Source organism: Leucopleurus acutus, assembly GCF_964270905.1.
Source record: "Leucopleurus acutus genome assembly, chromosome: 13".
Lineage (NCBI taxonomy): Eukaryota > Metazoa > Chordata > Mammalia > Artiodactyla > Delphinidae > Leucopleurus > Leucopleurus acutus.
The window spans coordinates 42,109,127-42,136,161 of record NC_139155.1 but is presented as its reverse complement, the minus strand read 5'-3'; the positions used below and the strand labels follow the sequence as shown (position 1 = coordinate 42,136,161).

The 27,035-nt window shown below is 41.8% G+C and overlaps 1 protein-coding gene across 2 annotated transcripts in view; it reads left to right on the top strand.

The window, feature by feature from the left end:
- The window catches only part of ASXL3 (ASXL transcriptional regulator 3), a gene marked incomplete at both ends in the record, with an annotated part of 181,269 nt that extends 155,458 nt beyond the window's left edge, over positions 1 to 25,811 (top strand). For both annotated transcript variants that reach the window (XM_082853630.1, XM_082853629.1), the window contains 4 exons: positions 3,220 to 3,316; positions 5,467 to 5,572; positions 17,487 to 19,440; positions 22,116 to 25,811. In XM_082853630.1, coding sequence (XP_082709756.1) covers positions 3,220 to 3,316; positions 5,467 to 5,572; positions 17,487 to 19,440; positions 22,116 to 25,811 — 5,853 coding nt within the window. The remainder of the gene's footprint in view (positions 1 to 3,219; positions 3,317 to 5,466; positions 5,573 to 17,486; positions 19,441 to 22,115) is intronic.
- Positions 25,812 to 27,035: the final 1,224 nt, after the last annotated feature.

The following is a 27,035-nucleotide window of genomic DNA, read 5'->3' as shown; positions in this document are numbered from 1 at the left end:
ATGAAGTCCAAATTGCTAAGTATACCTAGGTGTCCCCTTATGATTTAGCCACTTTCTGACTCTCCAGCACATTTCTCACGCTTCCTCTAAGCAACCCACGTGCCACGCGTTCCGAATCACTTGCAAGAAACCCCAAATTAGAAAAAAAGGGATAAAGAATCTTTTAGAGGTGCAAAGGGTTATTATTGTAAATATATTCTCATACAGAATTAACATTCCTCAAACTTCAAACATTGGATGGTTTTCAAGTAGCAATAACATTTTAATCCTTTGAATTCCACTGATATCCATCCCATAAAATGTACGTTAATATAACTGACCCCAAAGGCAAATGATGTACTCACCAATAGAGACTTAAATCTCTGTGAAAGAATCTCTCCACAAATAAGTTTTCCTTTAACCATACTTATTTTCTTCCACAACAGCACAGAGTTTTTCTCCTTCTAATTAAAAAAGAAGCATAGCTTATCAATAGCTTATTTGGATACTTCACTATAAGAGAGTTAGGGGAGTTTTTAGAATGAATGTTTCTATTGTGGGTAATCAGAAAAACCAGAATTTATAGCTCTGCGATAAATAAATAAATAAAACTTTCAGAAACGTGTATTGTTCCAGCTCATTAAAATGCCATGTCTTTTGGACAGTATTTCTTAAACGCCATAAAATTAATAGTGTATTTAAAAAGTTTTATTGGCACATATTTAATTTAGCCCTAGTGTTTAATTGTGCTGTCTCAGACAGGCTGGAAGCCTGGCAGTTAATATTATTTTTCGCTTTTAAAAGAAAAACATTTTCCTCCCGGGCTAGCTTCCATATTCTTGAATGTGTTCATTTCACACTGCCTTGCATTTTCATGTGCTGAAATCTTGAGACTCTGTCAGAGCTAACCTGGATCTGGTATTTCTTTGTGTTTTAAAATTATGCTGAAATTTCAATTAATAACTAATCATTCCCCTGGCCTGGCAGAACACACCAAACTAAAATCCTATATGTCAGCTACCGGAGTTAAATTGTAAATCTTTCTGTTACACGAAGCAAAGACAGGGCAATAAATGTTTATTGAGTGCCTGCAATATAATAGGCATTGTGCATGGACTCCAAATTATGAAGCACCATGCGTGTTCTCAAATGTAGAAAATCTAACCTTTTCCATTGTGCCTTCCATAACTGTACCTCATAGTAAACCAATTCCTTTTTCTCTTCAGGGCACTTGCCTTCCACCTACTAGTCCTAACTGTTGGGGACACAGCACCAAATGGCATCCCTTGACTCAGTTCATATACTGCGTGCCAGGAGATAGTGTCCTAGAAGTGTCCAATTAAAAGGTGGGAAGGCGAGGCCATTTAGCCACTCACATCTTGGGGCTGTGGTAAGACCCTGAGGTGGGATACGTGCGTGGCGATGTCACTGTACATCACAGCCGTGCTGAGCTCAGGTGGGTGGGAGAGATGCACAGGGACTAGAACCATCTGCTATATGGGGAATATGTTCAGAATATAAGGGCAGAGCCTTTTTCTTTACTGCCACCGTATTGCCTGCACCCAAAAAGCGCCCGGTACACAGGTTCGTGTGAGTGGCTTAATAAGTACCTATTGAATGAAGATGTAATAATTGTGAGTAAACAGTGAATCCATGAATGAACAAAGTCTTGCCTGAAATTTTCCAAGTGTATTGAATATTTTAGTATGGTTATCAGTATCTTCTTAAATGAGGAAACTCAGGATCTCAAATCCGTGGCTGTCATGATGGCAGCATCCAGGATGTCTCACACCTGTTCAGTGTCTCTCTTTTCTGGACTTGTTGACCATTATCCGGCTTTGAGTTGCTAGTATAATATTTACTTTTAGACTCAGTATTTTCCTTTGCTCCCGAATGATGGTTTAGCTGACATATTCATGAAGGCATGATTTGAGTTAAATTTAAAAGAGGGACAGTATTTCAGTGGGTGAAAATGGGGTGTAGAGAAGACTGCAAACGAACAAAAACATGGGGCTAAGATGTGTCTGAGTGTGTTTTCAGATAGCAGTGACTTATTAGCGCTTAGGACACACGGGGGTGTCTATGAGAGTAAGAGGAAATCTTTGAAAATGTAACTGGAGCTACAGTTTGCCAAACTGACTCAATAGCAGGCTAGAACACCTTCACGCCTTCATGAACGGTCCAGTTACTGATTGTTTGTGATGTTCCTCCTCTACAACAAAGCTCCCACTCTGTACTGTATACTTTATATAAAACCATTCTGCCCCAATCCTGTTACTTGCCCAAGACCCTAACCCATCTGACCCCTGGCATCAAGTTCTTCCTAACCACTCACATCCACCTAGATACCCTCCCCTAGCTTTTTTTTTCCCCCTTTTTAATTCCCACTCACCTCATGCTTGGCATTGTTTAACTTTTTATGTGTTCTGTCTTCACTCCTCAACTACATGAGAAGCCAGCCAACGACAACACTAATTATTTTTATCCCCTGTGTCAGCAAGCAGAATACATTCACAGGGCAGATGTAGTAAATAGTTGGAAAGTTAAAAGCATCCAGTTCGATGATGCTTATCCAAATCTCTTCTATACGTACATGAATTTGAAAAATAATAAATTTGAGGAAAAAGGTTAGTAGCATACAGTTGCACAGATTTTAAACTTTGTGTACCTGTTTTCTGTGTGCACCCAAAGAGGTGAGAGGAATAGCGCGAAGGGTATGTATGACAGTGTGGGTGTATTTGTTTTAATGTTTCAGAACTTTGTCATCTGAACTGAACCTCAGACAGTGGAAGAACCCAAGTGATCAGACTAGATTTCTTTAGCTTCCACAAACTTTAGAGAATTTAATTAAAAAAATAATCTAAAGGTGTACACATATGTAGATTTTTAATTTGGTATCATTTAAGGCATATAAAGATGACAAAGATATAAATTTTTTGATTAAATCACATACATTTGTTATACTCACCACTGATAATGGAAATGCCTAATACAGATTTCCTTTAAGTTGATGTATTTAGTCATTATAATAGTCACTGTAAGCAGTGCAGTTTTCCTACTAGGAAATTCATCTTTTGTTAGATTCCTTTCCTCCCTGCCTTTTACCCTGCTGTTTCTCTCCCGCGCTCTTTCTCTCTCTCTCACACACACACTCACACCCTCAGTTTTTGCTTCTTCCCTGCATACTTTTGCTTTGAATTATTCTTGATGGAATCTTGGTTTTGTCGGCTTATTTCCTAGATGGGAAGTGATGGAATTTTACGCCTCAGTACTTCAGCTCTAAATAATGAATTCTTTGCATATGCAGCACAAGGCTGGAAACAGCGACTGGCAGAAGGTAAGTTTCTATTTCCCATTATTATTTGACATATTTAAGTCAACAGACTGTACTGAGATTTGCACCTTTCTCTGCTTCCCGAGTCATTTCCCCCCCTGAAGTATACTTGAGTAAAAACTCACATCCTATTTCAAATGACTTCATTAATTCTTTTGTTATACTTTGCATTTTTGATGTCCAGTATTTTTATTAATTAATTAACTTATTTATTTTTGCTGTGTTGGGTCTTCGTTTCTGTGCGAGGGCTTAACTAGAGAAAGTCCAGTATTTTTGAAGAAAGCATGACGTTATCTGGAACATAATAAAATTTTTTGATATGGCAAGATTTTCTTTGGAATAATCATTTTAATTATGTGTTTGATGCATTGTGTATTCTCTAATGTCCGAGAGCCTGGAAGAATCTTCTTTTAATGCAGTCTTCCCCTGAAGCCACCACTTCATCTTATCATTCCTTTAGTCACCAAGCTTCATGAAAGACTAAAAAATACCCAGTGTTACCACATTTTTACTCCCTTAGCCACTCACACGTTTATGGTTGGGTGTGACCCCACCATACACAATGGGAACAGTCCCTTCTAGAGAATACGAATGGCTTTCTCATTGCAAAGTTCACTTTCCTCTTCTCAGTCCTTGGCATTTCATCTTCCTTCTCCTATGTCTCACTTGTTATCTACCCCATCTAATTTGAAACCATCTGCCTCGACATTCATAATATATTTTAAATTGTGTCCCCAGGCTACCTTTCTGACAGCCTTTTCTCACCTTCCTTCAGGAGCTCCTGTTCTTTCACCTGATGGTAAATGGTGATGTCTCCACCATTCTCCTCCCTGCTATTTGCTTTTGCAACTATTCCCATGCTCTAAGAGCCTCATTCAGCTGGTTTCAGCTATGTAGCCCACATGCTGAGAACGTCCAAATCTGGCTGGAAGTCCTCTTTCCCAATCCTTTGCTGCTCCATTCCACAAACCTGCTGGATCTTTCCAGTATCAGGCACCTTAAAACCAAAATGCCAGTATTAAGCTCTCTTCCCTTTTTCTTTTTTTTTTTTTTTTTTTTGCGGTACGCGGGCCTCTCACTGTTGTGGCCTCTCCCGTTGCGGAGCACAGGCTCCGGACGCGCAGGCTCAGCGGCCATGACTTACGGGCCCAGCCGCTCCGCGGCATGTGGGATCTTCCCGGACCGGGGCACGAACCCGTGTCCCCTGCATCGGCAGGCGGACTCTCAACCACTGCGCCACCAGGGAAGCACTCTCTTCCCTTTTAATGTCTACTATTTCTTCTGCCTTCTGTCTACTAAGGTCACCCCCTTTTCTCACAGCTCCTCACTTTGAAACCTTGATGATGTCTTTGTTCCTCTTCCTTCTCCCCAGGTCTATCTGGTTATGAACTGTTACTTGTGTCTTTGAATCTTCTTCAACATTCTCAAGATGCTGGCCCGACTGTAATCTCCATCTCTCATCTGTGCTACTCAGTAGCCTCCCAACCAGTTTCTAAGTTGCTTATTTGGCCATATTCCTCCCTCAGTGAACACCGCCAGGACCTCCCTCTGTCTCTTACAGGAAAACTTCCGGGCTCTCTTTAAAACATGTGTTGGGTAATTGGCCACTGCCTACCTTTCCTATTTCATTTCATCCTGTGGTCTACTCATAACTGGCCACTCAAAAGCACGTAAATATACGTATTCATATCTCTGTGCCTTGTGAACTAATTACTGTATGAAAGCTTGGTCATCTTTCAAAAGCTAACTCAAGGATCAGGTTCTATGCATGGTTTTCCCTAATCAATTTAGGGAGGATTAAGTACTTTCCCTTCATTTATTCTTATGACCTATACAGGGCTTTCCACATTGTGTTATTATACTCAACTGTGTGCTTTTTCTTTCACCAGACTGGTTTCATCAAGGACAGTGAATATACACTTTCATTTACAACGCCTAGCACTCAGTACATTTGCTAAATGCTTTAGAGTCTGTCTAAGACTAAATGACTGAGTGATGTTCATAAAAAAAGAAGCTGTAGAAATATTATCAGTACTCAGCTTTTTTACCTTTTGGCATCCATAAAAGTTTATTCAAATTAGTTACATGTTTTCTTTATTAACTGGCAAAATATATGACAACTTCTACTCAATATCTAAGCATTTTCTTTCTAGGAGAGTTTACTCCAGAAATGCAATTGCGGATAAGGCAAGAAATTGAAAAGGAAAAGAAAACAGAACCCTGGAAAGAAAAATTCTTCGAAAGGTTTTATGGAGAAAAGTAAGTACTAGAGTATCTTCTTCTCATTTCTCTTAGAAGGAAATGAAAATGTAATTCTCCGTTTCACTTAGCACATGCTATAAAACTTTATAAACGTGTGATAAAAGGCAGTAGTCTCTCAGTGTAAGAAATTGCAGGTAAAATTATATGGCATATCGGCACTTAAATTTTAAAAAATGCATTTTCAAGGGTTTATAACTTGTCCATGAAAATTCATTTTGGACTGAAAATAGCACATGAAATTCTATAGAAGTCAATTTTGGCTTTCCTAACTGGATTTTAGTAAAAATCTCCTGTTTTTTTTTAATCTAAGCATTTTCATTAATAAATGCATTAGAGATAAGTAGTCTTGGACACATATTTAATTCTCACATTTTTTTCCAAAAATTTTGACTCTCCATATACATTTGTTTCGTCCTTATTTGGGGGAGAGCCTGAGGTATTACCCTTTACTCTATCCATTTTCCTCTTTATGTAAAAGCACTTTTTTAAAAACGTATTTTATTCAAGTAGTTGATTTGCAGTGTGTTAATTTCTGCTGTACAGCAAGGTGATTCAGTTATACATGTATATACATTATTTTTTATATTCTTTTCCATTATGGTTTATCATAGGATATTGAATATAGTTCCCTGTGCTATACAGTAGGACCTTGTTTATCCATTCTACATATATATAATAGTTTGCATCTGCTAATCCCAAACTCCCAGTCCATCCTGCCCCCAGCCCCACTCGGCAACCAGAAGTCTGTTCTCTGTGTCTATGAATCTGTTTCATAGATAAGTTCATACGTGTCATATTTTAGATTCCACATATAAGTGATATCATACGGTATTTGTCTTTCTCTGTGTGACTTAACTTCACTTAGTATGATAATCTCTAGGTACATCCATCCGTGTTGCTGTAAATGACATTATTTCATTATTTTTTTTATGGCTAGGTAATAGTCCATTGTGTATACATACACACCACATCTTTATCCATTCATCTTTTGATGGACGTTTAGGTTGTTTCCATGTCTTGGCTATTATGAATAGTGCTGCTGTGAACATATGGGTGCATATATCATTTTGAATTATAGTTTGGTCTGGATATATGCCCATGAGTGGGATTGCTGGATCATACGGCAACTCTGTTTTTAGCTTTTTGAGGAACCTCCATACTGTTCTCCATTAGTGACTGCACCAATGTACATGCCCACCAATAGTGTAGGAGGCTATAACCGCTTTTTAATTTATTATTATTTGTGTATGTGTGTGTTTTAAAAATAATACCAGTCACACCTAAGTATGGTACTGACTGAGCTAATTTGAAAGTAGTTTCTCCTTTGCCTCATGGTTAACAGGAACATATTCTCCTTGGGCAGAATTTGAATTTCACAGACAGCCAGATCCCTAAGAAAGAAAGAGGGATTTAAGAGCTGACAATTGACACCAACGTTAGATCATCATGGATAGAGTAACTTGTGCTTTAATTCCCACATACACAATTAATGCTTGAAAGTCGTTTTTTTTTTTTTTTTTTGCTCTAGTCCAACTGCTGTAGAATTTTTATCTGTAACTTGAAAAAAAAATTTTTTTTACATCTTTATTGGAGTATAATTGCTTTACAATGGTGTGTTAGTTTCTGCTTTATAACAAAGTGAATCAGTTATACATATACATATGTTCCCATATCTTCCCTCTTGCGTCTCCCTCCCTCCCACCCTCCCTATCCCACCCCTCAAAGCACCGAGCTGATCTCCCTGTGCTATGCAGCTGCTTCGCACTAGCTATCTATTTTACGTTTGGTAGTGTATATATGTCCATGCCACTCTCTCGCTTTCTCACAGCTTACCCTTCCCTCTCCCCATATCCTCAAGTCCATTCTCTAGTAGGTCTGTGTCTTTATTCCTGTCTTACCCCTAGGTTCTTCATGACATTTTTTTTTCTTAAATTCCATATATATGTGTTAGCATACGGTATTTGTCTTTCTCTTTCGGACTTACTTCACTCTGTATGACAGACTCTAGGTCCATCCACCTCATTACAAATAGCTCAGTTTCGTTGCTTTTTATGGCTGAGTAATATTCCATTGTATATATGTGCCACACCTTCTTTATCCATTCATCCGATGATGGACACTTAGGTTGTTTCCATCTCTGGGCTATTGTAAATAGAGCTGCAATGAACATTTTGGTACATGACTCTTTTTGAATTTTGGTTTTCTCAGGGTATATGCCCAGGCGTGGGATTGCTGGGTCATATGGTAGGTCTATTTGTAGTTTTTTAAGGCACCTCCATACTGTTCTCCATAGTGGCTGTACCAGTTCACATTCCCACCAGCAGTGCAAGAGTGTTCCTTTTTCTCCACACCCTCTCCAGCATTTATTGTTTCTAGATTTTTTGATGATGGCCATTCAGACTGGTGTGAGATGATATCTCATTGTAGTTTTGATTTGCATTTCTCTAATAATTAATGATGTTGAGCATTCTTTCATGTGTTTGTTGGCAATCTTATATCTTCTTTGGAGAAATGTCTATTTAGGCCTTCTGCCCAGTTTTGGATTGGGTTGTTTTTTATATTGAGGGGCATGAGCTGCTTGTAAATTTTGAAGAGTAATCCTTTGTGAGTTACTTCATTTGCAAATATTTTCTCCCATTCTGAGGGTTGTCTTTTGGTCTTGTTTATGGTTTCCTTTGCTGTGCAAAAGCTTTGAAGTTTCATTAGGTCCCATTTGTTTATTTTTGTTTTTATTTCCATTTCTCTAGGAGGTGGGTCAAAAAGGATCTTGCTGTGATTTATGTCATGGAGTGTTCTGCCTATGTTTTCCTCTAAGAGTTTTATAGTGTCTGGCCTTACATTTAGGTCTTTAATCCACTTTGAGCTTATTTTTGTGTATGGTGCTAGGGGGTGATCTAATCTCATACTTTTACATGTACCTGTCCAGTTTTCCCAGCACCACTTATTGAAGAGGTTGTCCTTTCTCCACTGTACATTCCTGCCTCCTTTATCAAAGATAAGGTGACCATATGTGCGTGGGTTTATCTCTGGGCTTTCTATCCTGTTCCATTGATCTATCTTTCTGTTTTTGTGCCAGTACCATACTGTCTTGATTACTGTAGCTTTGTAGTATAGTCAGAAGTCAGGGAGCCTGATTCTTCCAGCTCCGTTTTTCATTCTCAAGATTACTTTGGCTATTCGGGGTCTTTCTGTGTTTCCATACAAATTATGAAATTTTTTATTCTAGTTCTGTGAAAAATGCCAGTGGTAGTTTGATAGGGATTGCATTGAATCTGTAGATTGCTTTGGGTAGTAGAGTCATTTTCACAATGTTGATTATTCCAATCCAAGAACATGGTATATCTCTCCATCTATTTGTATCATCTTTAATTTCTTGCATCAGTGTCTTATAATTTTCTGCATACAGGTCTTTTGTCTCCTTAAGTAGGTTTATTCCTAGATATTTTATTCTTTCGGTTGCAATGGTAAATGGGAGTGTTTTCTTGATTTCACTTTCCGATGTTTCATCATTAATGTATAGGAATGCCAGAGATTTATGTGCATTAATTTTGTATCCTGCTACTTTACCAAATTTATTGATTAGCTCTAATAGTTTTCTGGTAGCATCTTTAGGATTCTCTATGTATAGTATCATGTCATCTGCAAACAGTGACAGCTTTACTTTTTCTTTTCTTATTTGGATTCCTTTTATTTCCTTTTCTTCTCTGATTGCTATGGCTAAAACTTCCAAAACTATGTTGAATAAGAGTGGTGAGAGTGGGCAACCTTGTCTTGTTCCTGATCTTAGTGGAAATGCTTTCAGTTTTTAACCACTGAGGACGATGTTGGCTGTGGGTTTGTCACATAGGGCCTTTATTATGTTGAGGAAAGTTCCCTCTTTGCCTACTTTCTGCAGGGTTTTTCTCATAAATGGTGTTGAATGTTGCCGAAAGCTTTCTCTGCATCTATTGAGATGATCATATGGTTTTTCTCCTTCAATTTGTTAATATGGTTTATCATATTGATTGATTTGCGTATATTGAAGAATCCTTGCATTCCTGGAATAAACCCCACTTGATCATGGTGTATGATCCTTCTAATGTGCTGTTGGATTCTGTTTGCTAGTATTTTGTTGAGGATCTTTGCATCTATGTTCATCAGTGATACTGTCCTGTAGTTTTCTTTCTTTGTGACATCCTTTTCTGGTTTTGGTATCAAGGTGATGGTGGCCTTGTAGACTGAGTTTGGGAGTGTTCCTCCCTCTGCTATATTTTGGAAGAGTTTGAGAAGGATAGGTGTTAGCTGTTCTCTAAACGTTTGATAGAATTTACCTGTGAAGCCATCTGGTCCTGGGCTTTTGTTTGCTGGAGGATTTTTAAGTACACTTTCAATTTCAGTGCTTGTGATTGGTCTGTTCATATTTTCTATTTCTTCCTGATTCAGTCTTGGCAGTTGTGCATTTCTCAGAATTTCTCCATTTCTTCCAGGTTGTCCATTTTATTGGCATAGAGTTGCTTGTAGTAATCTCTCATGATCTTTTGTATTTCTGCAGTGTCAGTTGTTATTTCTCCTTTTTCAGTTCTAATTCACTGATTTCAGTCTTCTCCCTTTTCTTTCTTGATGAGTCTGGCTAATGGTTTATCAATTTTGTTTAACTTCGCAAAGAACCAGCTTTTAGTTTTATTGATCTTTGCTATCATTTCTTCATTTCTTTTTCATTTATTTCTGATCTGATTTTTATGATTTCTTTCCTTCTGCTAACTTTGGGGATTTTTTGTTCTTCTTTCTCTAATTGCTTTAGGTGCAAGGTTAGGTTGTTTATTTGGGATGTTTCCTGTTTCTTAAGGTAGGATTGTATTGCTATAAACTTCCCTTTTAGAACTTCTTTTGCTGCCTTCCATAGGTTTGGGTCGTCTTGTCTCCATTGACATTTGTTTCTAGGTATTTTTTGATTTCCTCTTTGATTTCTTCAGTGCTCACTTCATTATCAAGTAGTGTATTGTTTAGCCTCCATGTGTTTGTATTTTTTACAGATCTTTTCCTGTAATTGATATCTAGTCTCATGGCGTTGTGGTCGGAAAAGATACTTGATACAATTTCAATTTTCTTAAATTTACCAAGGCTTGATTTGTGACCCAAGATGTGATCTATCCTGGAGAATGTTCCATGAGCACTTGAGGAGAATGTGTATTCTGTTGTTTTTGGATGGAATGTCCTATAAATACCAATTAAGTCCTTCTTGTTTAATGTACCATTTAAAGCTTGTGTTTCCTTATTTATTTTCATTTTGGATGATCTGTCCATTGGTGAAAGTGGGGTGTTAAAGTCCCCTACTATGAATGTGTTGCTGTCGATTTCCCCTTTTATGGCTGTTAGTAGTTGTCCTATGTATTGAGGTGCTCCTATGTTGAGTGCATAAATATTTGCAATTGTTATATCTTCTTCTTGGATCGATCCCTTGATCATTATGTAGTGTCCTTCTTTGTCTCTTCTAATAGTCTTTATTTTAAAGTCTGTTTTCTCTGAGAATTGCTACTCCAGCTTTCTTTTGGTTTCCATTTGCATGGAATATCTTTTTCCATCCCCTTACTTTCAGTCTGTATGTGTCTCTAGATCTGAAGTGGGTCTCTTGTAGACAGCATATATATGGGTCTTGTTTTTGTATCCATTCAGCCAATCTGTGTCTTTTGGTGGAAGCATTTAGTCCATTTACATTTAAGGTAATTATTGATATGTATGTTCCTATTCCCATTGTCTTAATTGTTTTGGGTTCGTTATTGTAGGTCTTTTCCTTCTCTTGTGTTTCTTTCCCAGAGAAGTTCCTTTAGCCTTTGTTGTAAAGCTGGTTTGGTGGTGCTGAACTCTCTCAGCTTTTGCTTGTCTGTAAAGGTTTTAATTTCTCCATCAAATCTGAATGAGATCCTTGCTGGGTAGAGTAATCTTGGTTGCAGGTTTTTCTCCTTCATCACTTTCAGTATGTCCTGCCACTCCCTTCTGGCTTGTAGGGTTTCTGCTGAGAGATCAGCTGTTAACCTTATGGGGATTCCCTTGTGTGTTATTTGTTGTTTTTCCCTTGCTGCTCTTCATATGTTTTCTTTGTATTTAATTTTTGAGAGTTTGATTAATATGTGTCTTGGAGTATTTCTCCTTGGATTTATCCTGTATGGGACTCTCTGTGCTTCCTGGACTTGATTAACTATTTCCTTTCCCATATTAGGGAAGTTTTCAACTATAATCTCTTCAACTATTTTCTCAGTCCCTTTGTTTTTCTCTTCTTCTTCTGGAACCCCTATAATTCGAATGTTGGTGCATTTAATGTTGTCCCAGATGTCTCTGAGACTGTCCTCAGTTCTTTTCATTCTTTTTTCTTTATTCTGCTCTGCAGTAGTTATTTCCACTATTTTATCTTCCAGGTCACTTATCCATTCTTCTGCCTCAGTTATTCTGCTATTGATCCCATCTAGAGTATTTTTCATTTCATTTATTGTGTTGTTCATCGTTGCTTGTTTCATCTTTATTTCTTCTAGGTCCTTGTTAAATGTTTCTTGCATTTTCTCTATTCTATTTCCAAGATTTTGGATCATCGTTACTATCATTATTCTGAATTGTTTTTCAGGTAGACTGCCTATTTCCTCTTCATTTGTTAGGTCTGGTGGGTTTTTACCTTGCTCCTTCATCTGCTGTGTGTTTTTCTGTCTTCTCATTTTGCTTATCTTACTGTGTTTGGGGTCTTCTTTTTGCAGGCTGCAGGTTCGTAGTTCCTGTTGTTTTTGGTGTCTGTCCTCAGTGGCTAAATTTGGTTCAGTGGGTTGTGTGGGGTTCCTGGTGGAGGGGACTAATGCCTGTGTTCTGGTGGATGAGGCTGGATCTTGTCTTTCTGGTGGGCAGGTCCACGTCTGGTGGTGTGTTTTGGGGTGTCTATGGACTTATTATGATTTTAGGCAGCCTCTCTGCTAATAGGTGGGGTTGTGTTCCTGTCTTGCTAGTTGTTTGGCATAGGGTGTCCAGCAGTGTAGCTTGCTGGTCGTTGAGTGAAGCTGGTTGCTGGTGTTGTGATGGAGATCTCTGGGAGATTTTCACTGTTTGATATTATGTGGAGCTGGGAGGTCTCTTGTTGACCAGTGTCCTGAAGTTGGCTCTCCCACGTCAGAGGCACAGCACTGAGTCCTGGCTGCAGCACCAAGAGCCTTTTATCCACACGGGTCAGGATAAAAGGCAGAAAAAGTAGAAAGAAAGAAAGAAAGAGAGAGAGAGAGAGAGGGCGGGAGGGAGGGAGGAAATGAAGGAAGGAAGAAAAGAAAGAAAGAAAAAGAAAGAAGAAGAGAAAGAAAGGGAGGGAGGAAGGAAGGAAGGAAAGAAAGAAAGAAGATAAAATAAAGTAAGATAAAATAAAATAAAGTTATTAAAATAAAAAATTATTATTAAGGAAAAAAATTTTTTTAAAAAGAAAAAAAAAAAACGGACGGATAGAACCCTAGGACAAATGGTGGAAGCAAAGCTATACAGACAAAATCTCACATAGAAGCATACACATACACACTCACAAAAAGAGGAAAAGGGGGAAATGTCATAAATCTTGCTCTCAAAGTCCACCTCCTCAATTTGGGATGACTCGTCGTCTATTCATGTATTCCACAGATGAAGCGTACATCAAGTTGATTGTGGAGCTTTAATCCGCTGCTTCTGAGGCTGCTGGGAGAGATTTCCCTTTCTCTTCTTTGTTTTCACAGCTCCCGGGGCTCAAGCTTTGGACTTGGCCCCACCTCTGCGTGTAGGTAGCCGGAGGGCGTCTGTTGTTCGCTCAGACGGGACGGGGTTAAAGGAGCTGCTGATTCGGGGGCTCTGGCTCCTCAGGCCGGGGTGAGGGAGGGGCACGGAGTGCGGGGCGGGCCTGCGGCGGCAGAGGCCAGCGTGACGCTGCACCAGCCTGAGGCGTGCCGTGCGTTCTCCCGGGGAAGTTGTCCCTGGATCCCGGGACCCTGGCAGTGGCGGGCTGCGCAGGCTCCCCGGAAGCGGGGCGTGGACAGTGACCTGTGCTCGCATACAGGCTTCTTGGTGGTGGCAGCAGCAGCCTTAGCGTCTCCTGCGCGTTTCTGGGGTCTGCGCTTTTAGCCGCGGCTAGCGCCCGTCTCTGGAGTTCCTTTAAGCAGCGCTCTTAATCCCCTCTCCTCGCGCACCAGGAAACAAAGAGGGAAGAAAAAGTCTCTTGCCTCTTCGGCAGGTCCAGACTTTTCCCCAGACTCCCTCCTGGCTAGTCGTGGTGCACTAACCCCCTGCAGGCTGTGTTCACGCCGCCAACCCCAGTCCTCTCCCAGCGCTCCGACAGAAGCCCGGGCCTCAGCTCGCAGCCCCGCCCTCCGCGGTGGGTGAGCAGACAAGCCTCTCGAGCTGGTGAGTGCCGGTCGGCCCTGATCCTCTGTGCGGGAATCTCTCCGCTTTGCCCTCTGCACCCCTGTTGCTGTGCTCTCCTCCGTGGCTCCGAAGCTTTCCCCCTGCGCCACCCGCAGTCTCCGGCCGCGAAGGGGCTTCCTAGTGTGTGGAAACCTTTCCTCCTTCACAGCTCCCTCCCACTGGTGCAGGTCCCGTCCCTATTCTTTTGTCTCTGTTGTTTCTTTTGCCCTACCCAGGTACATGGGGAGTTTCTTGCCTTTTGGGAGGTCTGAGGTCTTCTGCCAGCGTTCAGTAGGTGTTCTGTAGGAGTTGTTCCACGTGTAGATGTATTTCTGGTGTATCTGTGGGGAGGAAGGTGATCTCTGCGTCTTACTCTTCCGCCATCTTCTCGTCCCCTCGAAAGTCGTTGTTTTGTGTAAAAGACACTGAGGTGGTTGCAGGCAACACAACCTGTACCATTTGATCTAATTTCACAAAACTTCCCCTGTAAATGAGGAAAACCGTCAGGGGGAGTCTCACATGAGCGCTCGTTGTAAAAAGACATCACGTGATGAGCAGCGTGCTTACTCGGAGCAGCCTTGCCTCTGGTGAGTTGTCCTAAGTAGCCCCCCTCCTGCGTTTGAGAAGGAAGGCTCCTTTTCAGTTGCTGCCCTAGGACTTTGGATGCATATACATATTTAAGCAAAGCTAAAAGGAGATAATTAATGTCCTTCCTCAAAAATTAAAATTGTGGCACGCTAGTTACAGGCTAGTTGCCAGCAGTATTACTCAAGCCTCCGGCATCACAGTCTTCATTGGAGCTTTTAAAAATAGGTACAGATTTCCCACCCCAGATGTACTGATGGGTGATCTCCAGGAGTTGAGCCCAGGAATTTGTATTTTTAGATGCTTCCCCATCGTGCTCATGTCCAGCAGGATTAAGAACCCTGCCTTCCTTACCTTTTCTGACAAAGGGAATGTTGGGAGCACTCTTGTCAGTAATGGCAGAAGCATAACCAAGTTAGTTACCTCCAAAAAACTGGTCCTTAATTTTTGTTGAGTGTTGGGCCTGTGCTTTTATCAATTCAGTATTCATGCAGCATCGCCTCCGTGCCACACACTATCCTAGATGCCAGAGAGCCTGCATTGTAGAGACCATACAGAGAGTTTTTCCTCAGTCAAGCAAATCATTGAACATACTCTGGCTCTGATAGGTTTCTAAGAGCTTTGCAAATATTGTTTCACTTAACCCTCCCAGCAGTCCTATTATAAGGTGGGTACCATTATTATTCTTATTTTAAAAAGGGTTTAGGAAACTGAGAGGCAGTGAAACTAAGTAATTTCCCCAGTTTTACATGGTGTGGTTAAGTAATTGGCTCACCTGCAAATCCTTCTCAGAAAAATTCACACACGTACAATTTTTTACATGAAATTTGGGGGCTCCGTAGACTCTCATGGATATCAAGTTAAAGACTCCTGTCCTGGAAGGTGACAGCTACAATACTGTGAGTAAACACGACTCCCCATCAGCATCACTGAGTTCTGAATACAAACAGTTCTTTTACTTGATTGACCCTTTTCTTGCTGTAGTTTATCCATAGAGTTTCTGTCCCCTTACATCCCTGGACTTCTTGCTTGTCTTTTCCTGTCTTTGATTACGTATTGGATGACTGATGTATTTTGGACATTTCATTGACTACCCTTCTAATTTTGTTACTTCTAGATTACCTACATTCCTTCAATATGTGAGGGATATTTTCCTAGCATCAGATAATTTTCAGTTGACTGACACCACGTGCCTTCTCATCGTTCTAAGTTTTCCCAAGAATGTTACCACTGAAATTCAGCTTTAGTTAAGATCTGTCTGATTTAGTTTTCTGCTCTTTGAGATCTTTATTTTGGTTCTTATTGGCTTATTCTGCCTGTAATACAGTACTGTCCTATATTCGTTTTAATTACTTGTAGGGATCCCATGTATATGCTAACTCAAAATTATAGGAGTTGGTCTGTTGATTTGCGGTCTAGATTTCAGGCGGTCAGAGTTTTCCTTTGTGTGGTTATGTGGTGTGCTGTGAACGTTTCCTTCTATGCCTTATGCCACCTTAAATCTATTTTCCCATGAAAATAATAAAATGTTTACACGTATGTTTTATACAGTGCTGTTTTCCATATGAGATATATATATATTATATACATAGATGATATTTAATAATATTAAATATATTTAATAATATTCTTATTAATCAGCTAGCTGAAATTTGGCTGCCAGTGGGTAGATTCTGTGTGTTCTCCATCTAACCTGGTATCAGTGGTATCTCTGCTTGATCTGGCCCCAGGAGACCTTATTCCTAGCTGATTATTCTGCTCTAAATTCATCTGTAGTGTAGTTATATTATTCTGTTCCTCTCACTATAATATAAGTTGTGGTTTAATTTGAACCCATCTTAGGGAAAGTTGAAAGAAAAGAGACTAATTATGAAGGAAGGGTCCTCTATCTTCCTTTCTCAGCCTTCTGAATTTTAGTGAAGAACGCAATGATCAAATACCCAAAAAGTGTATTCAATTTTATTTCCCTTTCATTTTGAGGATTTAATTTAACTAAAAGGTTGAAGAATATTTTACTGAGGTATTTTCCTGTTATAGCGGTATTTCCTCACTCAAATATGTTTCTTCCTCTGGGAATGTTCTCTCTTCTGCTCATCTGTGTAATTGCCTGTACTCTAATTTAACTTCATTTAGAGCAGCATATTCCCCTACCATCTGATGCTGACATTGTAACTTAGTATGACAGGAAATAGTGATTTACAGTATTGTTGATTGCAATTCTGATAAACTTTACCTTATGACCTGAACATTAGGCTGGGTTATTTCTTGATATTCTACACTCACTTTTTATGGAATATCTTTACAGTAAGAGATCTACGTGAAAGAATTTTTAAAAGTCTTGCCTCACATGAATGTAATCTAGTAGAATCAACTTTGATGACCCCAAATATGTTTATTTAGTGAAATTTCCATCTTGTCTTAGGTTAGACACTTAGATATTGTACTAAAATATGGTGATGGACACCTTTTACATTGGGTTAATAGAACTTAATCTTTGGAAGTCATTTCCATTTCAAGATTTTACAACATACCCATCTTCCATTGATCTTAATTATTTGGTGATGTTGCATCCTTTAAGGACTATGTAATTTTCTATTATAAGGACATACTTCTACTTTCTGACTTTAAAAAATTTAGGTCTTATACATTGTTTTGCTTTTCAGCCCATTTTTTTTTAAGCTTTTTAGTATGCAATCTCCCTTACTTACAGAATAAAAATCAATACTTTTTAAACAGAAGTAGAGTTTATTTTAGTTATGATTATAAAAGCAGTAGGAAAACTAATGCATCACAAACTATGGTTTATGGTTTATATAAGCTAAACAGGATACTTAGTGATTATAAAATTAATTTTATGCATTTACTTCTATGAATACTATATTTGGTGAGAAATCCAAGTTGTACCTTTCATGTTTTGTGGTTGAACAATAATTTAATATTTCTAATTTCTGTTCAGGTTGGGCATGTCAAGAGAGGACTCTATAAAACTCACATCTGGACCAAACAATGATGGAGCTGAAAGTAGTTCTTCATGCGGGACCTCTGGCCTTCCTGGTCTATCTGCACAGACGCCCTTGAAAGAACAACAGCCAAAAAGCATGAAAAGTCCAACTTCTCCGGAGCCTGATTTCTGTGCTACACTTTGTCCCATGGTAGACGTAGGTAAAGATGTAATGACAGAGTCAGAATCAGAGGACATCCTGATCCCCGAAGAATCTGTGATTCAGGAAGAAATTGAGGAAGAGGTAGAGACTAGCATCTGTGAGTGCCAGGATGAGAATCACAAGACAATACCTGACTTTTCTGAGGAGTCAGAAAGTCCAGCCAACTCTCATGAGGAGCCCCAAATAGCACCTCCTGAAGATAACTTGGAATCCTGTGTTATAATGAATGATGTTTTAGAAACTTTGCCTCATGTTGAAGTTAAAGTGGAAGAGAAATCAGAATCAACCCAGGAAGAGATGTCAGTTGTCATTGATCAGCTAGAAGTCTGTGACTCTCTCGTTCCTTCCACTTCATCTGGGACTCATGTCAATGACACAGAACATAAGGAGCCAGAAACTGCACTAGAGACCAACACTCCAAAAATTAAAACCGGGTCATCGTCTTTAGAAGGCCAGTTTCCAAGTGAAGGAATCGCTGTAGATATGGAGCTGCAGAGTGATCCTGATGAACAGCTTTCTGAAAATGCTTGCATCTCTGAAACGTCCTTCTCTTCTGAGAGCCCAGAGGGAGCCTGTACCAGCCTGACATCCCCAGGAGGGGAAACCCAATCCACTTCAGAAGAATCATGTACCCCAGCCTCCCTCGAGACAACGTTTTGTTCTGAGGTGTCCAGCACTGAAAATGTGGACAAATATGATCAGCGAAATGCCACTGATGAAAATCTTCATGCATCTTTGATGTCAGAAATCTCTCCAATATCCACTTCACCTGAAATATCAGAAGCGTCTTTGATGTCCAATTTACCGTTAACATCTGAAGCATCCCCAGTGTCAAATTTACCTTTAACATCAGAAACCTCGCCCATGTCTGATTTACCTTTGACATCAGAAACTTCTTCAGTGTCTTCCATGCTTCTCACGTCTGAGACTTTTATATCCAGTTTGCCACTTCCTTCAGAAACATCTCCAATTTCCAGTTCTTCCATGAATGAAAGAATGGTGCATCAACAAAGAAGGTCAACTTCCATATCTGAAGAACCACTCTCCCCCCAGAAAGATGAAGGCTCTGCCCCTGCCAAGCCCCTGGGAGAGAGCCTTACCTCTCAGCAGAAGCCTCTATCAAATACTCCTGAGCCTATCAAAATGGGTTCTTCTTCCATTGCTCCTGAAGCATATTCATCAGAAGAATTGCACAATAAGACCCTGAATCAGCAGCCTTGTAAATCACATGTTGAAACTGAGAAGCCTTATCCCGCTTCAATTCCAGAACTTCCTTCTACAGAAATGACAAAAGTTAAAAATCATAATGTCCTGCAAAGAACAGAAAAGAAAGCGATGTCTTCACCATTGGAATTACCTGTCTTTTCTGAAGAGACAGAGAGTAAGGGAAATGAGCTCCCATCAGCTAAATTACAGGACAAGCAATACATCTCATCGGTGGATAAGGCTTCATTTTCAGAAGGCTCTAGAAATAAAATGCATAAGCCAGGGAGCTCACAGAATCGGTTGGAGACCTCTCATACTTCCAAGTTGTCAGAGCCCTCCAAGTCCCCAGATGGGGTAAGAAATGAAAGTAGAGAATCTGAGATATCGAAGAGGAAAACCGCAGAGCATCACAGCTTTGGGATCTGTAAGGAGAAGAGGGCTAGGATAGAAGATGACCAGTCAAGCCGGAGCATCTCATCCAGCAGTCCATCTGAGAAAGAACAGCCTCCAAGAGAGGAACCAAGGGTTCCACCTCTCAAGGTATGGTATTTTTTTTTTAAAAAAAAGGAAATTCCATAGATAGGCTTTTTCTATTTAGATACTTAAGTTTTCAAAAATAAATGTAGCAGTTTATAATCTAATACTCCCAGCACCAGTCTAATATTAAATGATCCTTTTTCAGACTGCGTTGAGCTCATACAATAAGTTTAGATAGATGTACATATTTAGACCTTGGCATTTAAGGAAAAAGAAGGGCGGAGGGAGAACAGGCCCTGGAGGAGCCCACAGGCCACCGAGATACAGGGTCTCTGGGGGACTCCACAGTGTAGGACAGAGACCTATATAAACTTGGAAAAATTTGAAAGATAATTCAACATCCTATAAAAGTTCAGTAGGACTAGAGAAAGCAGTAGTCAAAAGTCAGAGGCTTGCCCTCAAGAAATGAAGGTACGTGTTATCTCCTCATTCATTTTCCAACAAATGTTGAACACCCCCTCTGCCTAACAGAGAGGAGCTAGCTTCTGAAAGAGCCTCATTAAATATTTCTTGAATAAATCAATGAAATCACTTCACAAACCCTGAGGAAAATGCTATAGATACATAGGTATACAAATCCTACTATTTTATATCCAAAATAATAAAGTATTTAACTTCACACAGTAATAAAGCCTGTAGACAAACATTCCTATTTATATATTTTATTTTGATCCCAGGTAGATTTTAACTCTCAGAAAACAACTCTTGTATATAAATTGACTCTGCCTAACTAAACTAAAAATTAAGGTTAACTCAAAGAATTACAGACATACTCAAGATTTGTTTTTCTTAATCTTTCTCTTTATTTTGCTCTGCTCTGACATCTACTTTTAATATGTGACTCATGATCTCCCTAAGGTTGAGTTTTAGGGGTGTGATTGTAATTATTCTATTTAATAAAGCAGTCCCTGTTAAATAAGGTTCTAGAGATATAAAAGATGAATATTAAGCTCCCATTAAAACCCTGCTATGCATTTTAATTTCTGAAGCAATGAAAAGAAAAATATAAGCATGCTTTCCATAGGAAATAATTTTAAACATTTCAGTCTAATTTTTTTGTCAAAAGCTTATTTTCAAAGTGATATACACTTTAGGTAAAGATAGATGGAAAGAGAGATACAATAAATATATTTAATGTTTGTTAGGCTTCATGTTTTTAATTTTTTAAACTAAGGGAAATATTTAAAAGGTAAAACTGAATTCCTTTTCTAAATTCATCTATCACTGGAACCTTTGGATTAGAAGAGAGCCATCAGAAATTTGAAAATGCGAAACGAGATAGCTCCGGAAGATAAACCATCTACCAAAGTGCTAAAGCATAATTCCAAATTGACACGATCCTGTAGTATGTGTCAGGTATTTATAATGTCAATATATGTAAATGCACATATGTTAAGAAGAGAGGTGTAAGTTTTCTAGGAAAAATTTTTCTAGAGGAAGAAATATAAGGAAATACAGTACGTGTCAACAGCACAGAATGGGGAGCCCAAAGGCTCTGTCACTCCCTAGTTATATGAACCCAAGGCAGCCCATCTCCAGGGGCTCAGTTTTTTCAACTGTAAACGAAGGGCTTTAACTAGATCCCTGCCAGCTCTACAAATCTGTGACTCTGGGAATATTCTTAGTGACTGAAGCATCATAGGCATTGCTCTGGGATGTTTGTTGTTAGGTCTTGTGCCTCACGAATTTGGTGATGACTGAGTCTCTTAATTAGATGAGTGGGTGAACAGTGTGGGTTGGGACATTTACTAAATTCAGCGGATTGTAAATTTCCAATATCAAGTAAGCTGCCCAACCCATACTCTCTTTTGGAGGCAGAAAACTACAGTTGCCCTTGCTTTCAAGAAAACGTAATAATAATAATAAAATCCCTTTGGAAAGCAAAGCACTTTCACAAGTATAGTCTCATTCCATCTTTATAACACCTCTGTGAAAGAAATAGACCAGAAATAACTAGTCTTACTGTTTACAGTTTACAAAGTCATATTGTATGCTTATTTTATATATATATATATATGGCGGCACGCTAGGTGGTATGGGACCACATAAAACCTACAGAGTCTCTGACTCGGGGAGATTATTGGAGAAACTGAAGTACACAGTGATTTGCCTAGGTTCACAGCATTCCTTTGTGTCAAGCCAGGCTGAGAATTCTAGTCTTCTGACCCTTGGTTAGGGCTTTTTTCCTTTTTCCTTTGTGTCAACTTAAGACAGATAAATTAAGGCAGATAAATTCAAATAGAGTTTTGAATATCTCTATTCTTCCTGGCTGGCCTGAGTATCTTCATGCCAGCCAGGGAGATAAGTTGAAAGCGGACTATTTCTAACTCTTTTTAGCTCACCTCATTTTAAGAAGCCTGGGTTTTGTTTCCATTTATATGAGGCTGTAAAAGACGTTTCATTTCCATGCCAAATGAAGTCACCGGTTAATATTTTATGGATTGAAAACAGAGGTTAAAATTTTAAATTTTCACATTCGTGCTGCGTTTATTGCTGCTTTATACCCCAAAGGCCCATTCAGGGTATTAGGTGCCGTTCTTGCCCCCTTAGGAGAGGATGCGGCTACTCCCCGCCCTCGCGTGCCTGTGTCCCCACGTCCCTCTGTGATCACGTACACATGCGCCTTGTCTGTGATCGTGTACACGCACTTTATCTTTCGATTTTCCCCCTTCCTGTAGATACAGCTTTCCAAAATCGGGCCACCCTTTATTATCAAGAGCCAACCAGTCTCCAAACCAGAGGCTCGCGCGTCATCTGGCACATCGGTCAGTGGCGGGAGGAACACGGGAGCCAGGACCCTGGCGGACATCAAGGCCCGAGCCCAGCAAGCAAGGGCCCAGCGAGAGGCAGCAGCAGCGGCAGCCGTGGCGGCGGCCGCGAGCATCGTTTCGGGAGCTATGGGGAGCCCAGGAGAGGGCGGAAAAGCCAGAACTCTGGCGCATATCAAGGAGCAGACGAAGGTGAAGCTCTTCGCAAAGCATCAGGCCCGAGCCCACCTCTTCCAGAACACTAAAGAGCCCCGGTTGCCTCCGCTCGGCTCAAAGGAAGGGCCTCCAAGCTTAGAAGTCTCTTCTGCCCCTGAAACAAAAATCGAAGGCTCGCCTGGTGTCATCATTGTCAATCCAAACTGCCGATCTCCCAGCAACAAGGCTGCGCACCTCCGGGAGCCCACCACTGTACTACAGCAGTCTCTCAACCCGACCAAACTTCCAGAAATTGCCACGGACTTATCTGTGCATAGTTCTGACGAAAACACACCTGTGTCACACTTGTCTGAGAAAATTGTTTCATCTACCTCTTCTGAAAATAGCAGTGTGCCCATGCTTTTTAATAAAAATCCCATCCCCGTGTCTGTCTGCAGCACTGCTATGTCGGGAGCAATTAAAGAACATCCCTTTGTGAGTTCTGTTGATAAATCCTCTGTCCTAATGTCTGTTGACAGTGCAAACACTACAATTTCTGCTTGTAACATAAGCATGTTAAAAACCATCCAGGGAACGGACACTCCATGCGTAGCCATTATACCAAAATGTATTGAGAGCACCCCTCTTCCGGCCACCACGGAGGGCTCCAGCGCCGCGAGCCCCCGGGATGACACGCAGTTACTGGCACCCAGCAGCAGCGCTGGCAGCCTAGTCTCCAGTCAGTACACCTCTGTGCCAACTCCCTCCATTGGAAGCAACTTGCCAAACCATCTCTCCACTAGCTCTGTCTTGATTCCCCCAACGGGAATGAACAACAGATTTCCTTCTGAGAAGATAGCCATGCCTGGGAGCGAAGAACAGGCCACCATGTCCATGGGCACCACTGTGAGAGCCGCCCTCGGCTGCAGGGACCCCGTCGCAGTCACTGACGCCCTGGTGGCACGCCCACCTGTCGCAGCGTTTACTGCAAGCATGCTGACTGTAAACTCTTATGACAGTCCTCCCACGTTAAGTGCTGAAAGCTTGGACAAAACTTCAGGGACTCGGAACAGGGCAGACACTTCTGGGAGACCTCAGCCGCCCCCGGGGGGCTTCGCACCAGCAGCCATAAACCGCTCGATTCCGTGTAAAGTCATCGTCGACCACAGCACCACGCTGACCTCTACGTCATCTCTGACTGTCTCTCTTGAGAGCACAGAAGCCGGCGTGGACCTCCAGAGCAGGTCCGGGAGGACGGAAGCAGCCGTTCAGCCCGTGGCGTGTCCGCAGGTGTCTGTCATCAGCAGGCCTGAGCCGGTTGCAAGTGAAGGCGGAGATCACAGTCCCAGTTTCATTGCTGCTTCCGCGGCAAAACAAGACAGTCAAACGATGCAGGCCACCTGCCCGGGTCTCCGTGAAGGACCCCTCGTGGTTCCAGATAACTTAAACGCGGGGACTCCTCTGAGTCTCAGCTTTGCTGAGCAGGCGCATGGCATAACCACGTTCAAAAGTGAAGCCGACACGACCTGTAGCCATCAGTATAACCCGGGCAGCCGGATCTGCTGGGGCGAGGACGGGGTGAGGAGTGCGGGACAGCCTCTGCTCAGCCACCCTGGTTCCAATAAACAGAAGGAATATCTGGAGCAGGGCTGTCCGAAGGCCATCAAGACCGAGCACGCCAGCTCCTCGCATGTGGCGGAACTTCACCCCAGGAATCTCATCACAAGCGTCCCTCTCCCAGTGAAGTCCGAACCTCACGACGTGGACAGGGGCTTTAGGATGGACGCCGACGACTTCCCTGGCCCTGAGCTGCATCCTCCAGCTGCAGGGGCAGCCCCGAGTGTGCAACAGACGCAGACCGTGCAGGCCCCCGCCTCCGGTCCCATGGAAGAGGCCATCTCTCTGGCTACAGACACCCTGAAAAGAGTTCCCAGTGCAGGGAGCTCCAGCTGCCGTCTGTCATCGGTGGAGGCGAACAATCCCCTCGTCACACAGTTGCTCCAGGGCAACTTGCCTTTGGAAAAAGTGTTGCCCCAGCCCAGACTGGGAGCCAAGCTCGAAATCAACAGGCTTCCTCTGCCTCTTCAAACTACCTCAGTGGGTAAAACAGCCCCCGAGAGGAACGTGGTTGAAATGCCCCCTAGCTCTCCCAATGCAGACGGGAAAGGCTACCTGGCAGGAGCTCTCGCACCACTACAAATGAGGAAGCGGGAGAACCACCCCAAGAAGAGAGTCGCCAGGACCGGGGGGGAACACACTCAAGTGAAATGTGAGCCAGGGAAGTTGTTGGCGGACCCAGATGTGAAAGGGGTGCCGTGTGTCATCAGCTCCGGCATGAATCAGCTGGGACTCAGCCAGCCGCTGAAGCAGGAGTGGCTGAACAAGCACCCTGTGCAGAGCAAGATGGCTCACAGCCCTGAGGTCAAACAGCAGAAGCGGCTGCTCCCCTCGTGTAGCTTCCAGCAGAACCTGTTTCACATCGACAAGAACGACGGCTTCCACCCCGACGCTGGGACCTCCCACAGACAGCAGTTTTACCAAATGCCTCTGGCTGCCAGGGGCCCCATTCCTACCGCGGCTCTGTTACCAGCCTCTGCCAAAGCCCCCGTGGGCTGTAACACGTTTTCCTTCAATAGGCATCTTGAGCAAAAGGGACTGGGAGAGGTTAGCCTTTCCTCAGCACCTCACCAGCTAAGGTTAGCCAATATGGTGCCCCCCAGCATGCCCATTAAAGAAGGTGATGACATGGGGGGGACCCCGCACGGGGTGCCGCACAAAGCACTAGTGCACCCCCCGCCCCCTCCCCCCTTGGCTCTGCCCCCACCTCCCCCGCCGCCGCCGCCACTACCTCCACCTCTTCCTAATCCAGAAGTCCCCTCCGATCAAAAACAACCGCCAGTTACCATGGAAACCACTAAGAGACTTAGTTGGCCACAGTCCACGGGCATATGTAGCAATATAAAATCGGAACCTCTTTCTTTTGAGGAAGGTTTAGGCAGCAGCTGTGAACTGGGCATGAAACAAGTTTCCTATGACCAGAATGAAATGAAAGAACAGTTGAAGGTGTTTGCGCTGAAAAATGCAGATTTCTCTTCCTATTTGCTTTCTGAGCCACAGAAGCCTTTTACCCAATTAGCTGCTCAGAAAATGCAGGTGCAGCAACAACAGCAGCTCTGTGGAAATTTTCCAACAATACACTTCGGTAGCACGAGCTTCAAAAGGGCAGCATCTGCAATTGAAAAGTCCATTGGGATTTTGGGAAGTGGCTCCAATCCCACCACGGGTCTGCCTGGTCAGAACGCTCAGATGCCCGTGCAGAACTTTGCCGACAGCAGCAACGCGGATGAGTTGGAACTGAAATGCTCTTGCCGGCTGAAAGCCATGATTGTGTGCAAAGGCTGTGGGGCCTTCTGCCACGACGACTGCATAGGGCCTTCTAAACTCTGTGTAGCTTGCCTGGTTGTGCGATAAGAGCTGAGTGAAAGATGCAGTATCCCTTTTCACCACGGAAAAGCCAAACGGCGTCAGCAACAACAAATTGAACAGCTCAGTCGTTTATAGCGTGCTAATTTATTTTACTTTGGAACAGATGATCTTTTCTCTAGATGATTATTTTCTTGCGTTTCTGGGAAAGGAGAGATCGCATTCCAGCCGAGGGGCTCAACAGCATGTCTTTTACATATTTAGTTGCCATTTGCAGCTTTGGAAAGTTTCTATTCGTGTGTATACAGGTCACTCCCAATTTGTTTCTTTCTTTTTTTAATCCAGGTGTAGATAGGAAAAGGACATTTTAAACTACTTAATGGTAACCAGCAATGGAGATGTGGAGAGAGATCGGTAACAGCAATTTAAGGTGGTGATGCATTCTTCTGTAGATTAACCATTACAGCGAGGGTTCCAACCGTTGACTCCTTTGGACCTACCTTTACCATAGTGGTTACATCATATTTGGAAAAGGGAATCTGATTTCAGTGTATGATTCCATGTATTTACTCATATCACAAAAGGTATTAAAGGAGGTATGCCATTAATGAACTCCACTGTCCTTATTCTCTTTCCTCCCTTTTGACTCTTTTCAGAGACTGGCAGATTCTCTGGATCTGCCTTGGACATGGTACACATATTGTAGTGAAATGTCTTTTCCACCTGAAATTGCAGTGTGGGCCTCATGCCCAGCAATCTGGTTCAAGCCCTTTGACACCCGAGACTGTAAGATCAGTTGGACAACAGAGAGCCATAGGCCCAGAGGATTTCAGAGCTTCATGTGTGGCTTCTAAGAGCAAGTATGAAAAAAAATGTCCTAAAATTCAAAGCAAACAAGTAAAATGCTGTGTATGCAAACACACCTAAATGCGTTGGTGATGTAAATATCGGTCCATTCTATTCACTCTAATACAATTACTAGATATTAAAATTGGGGGGAAATAATCGTAACCCTTTATTGGTGACACCAGTGTATTCTGGCTTCCGACTTTGCAGAGGTTGGCCACCTCTCTTTTTAAAGTGTCATTGATGATGAGAGGGACTATAGAAGGCTGAAGTGTCAACATTTTTCTGAACAGTTTTTTCCTCATGAGTCACGATCTATGTAATTATATTTGACTCTAAACTAGCCCTTATTTTAAAAAATCGTTCTGGGTGTTGCATGTTTTGTTTCCCACCCCCGCCCCCCCTTCAGGTGAATTCAGTGCATTC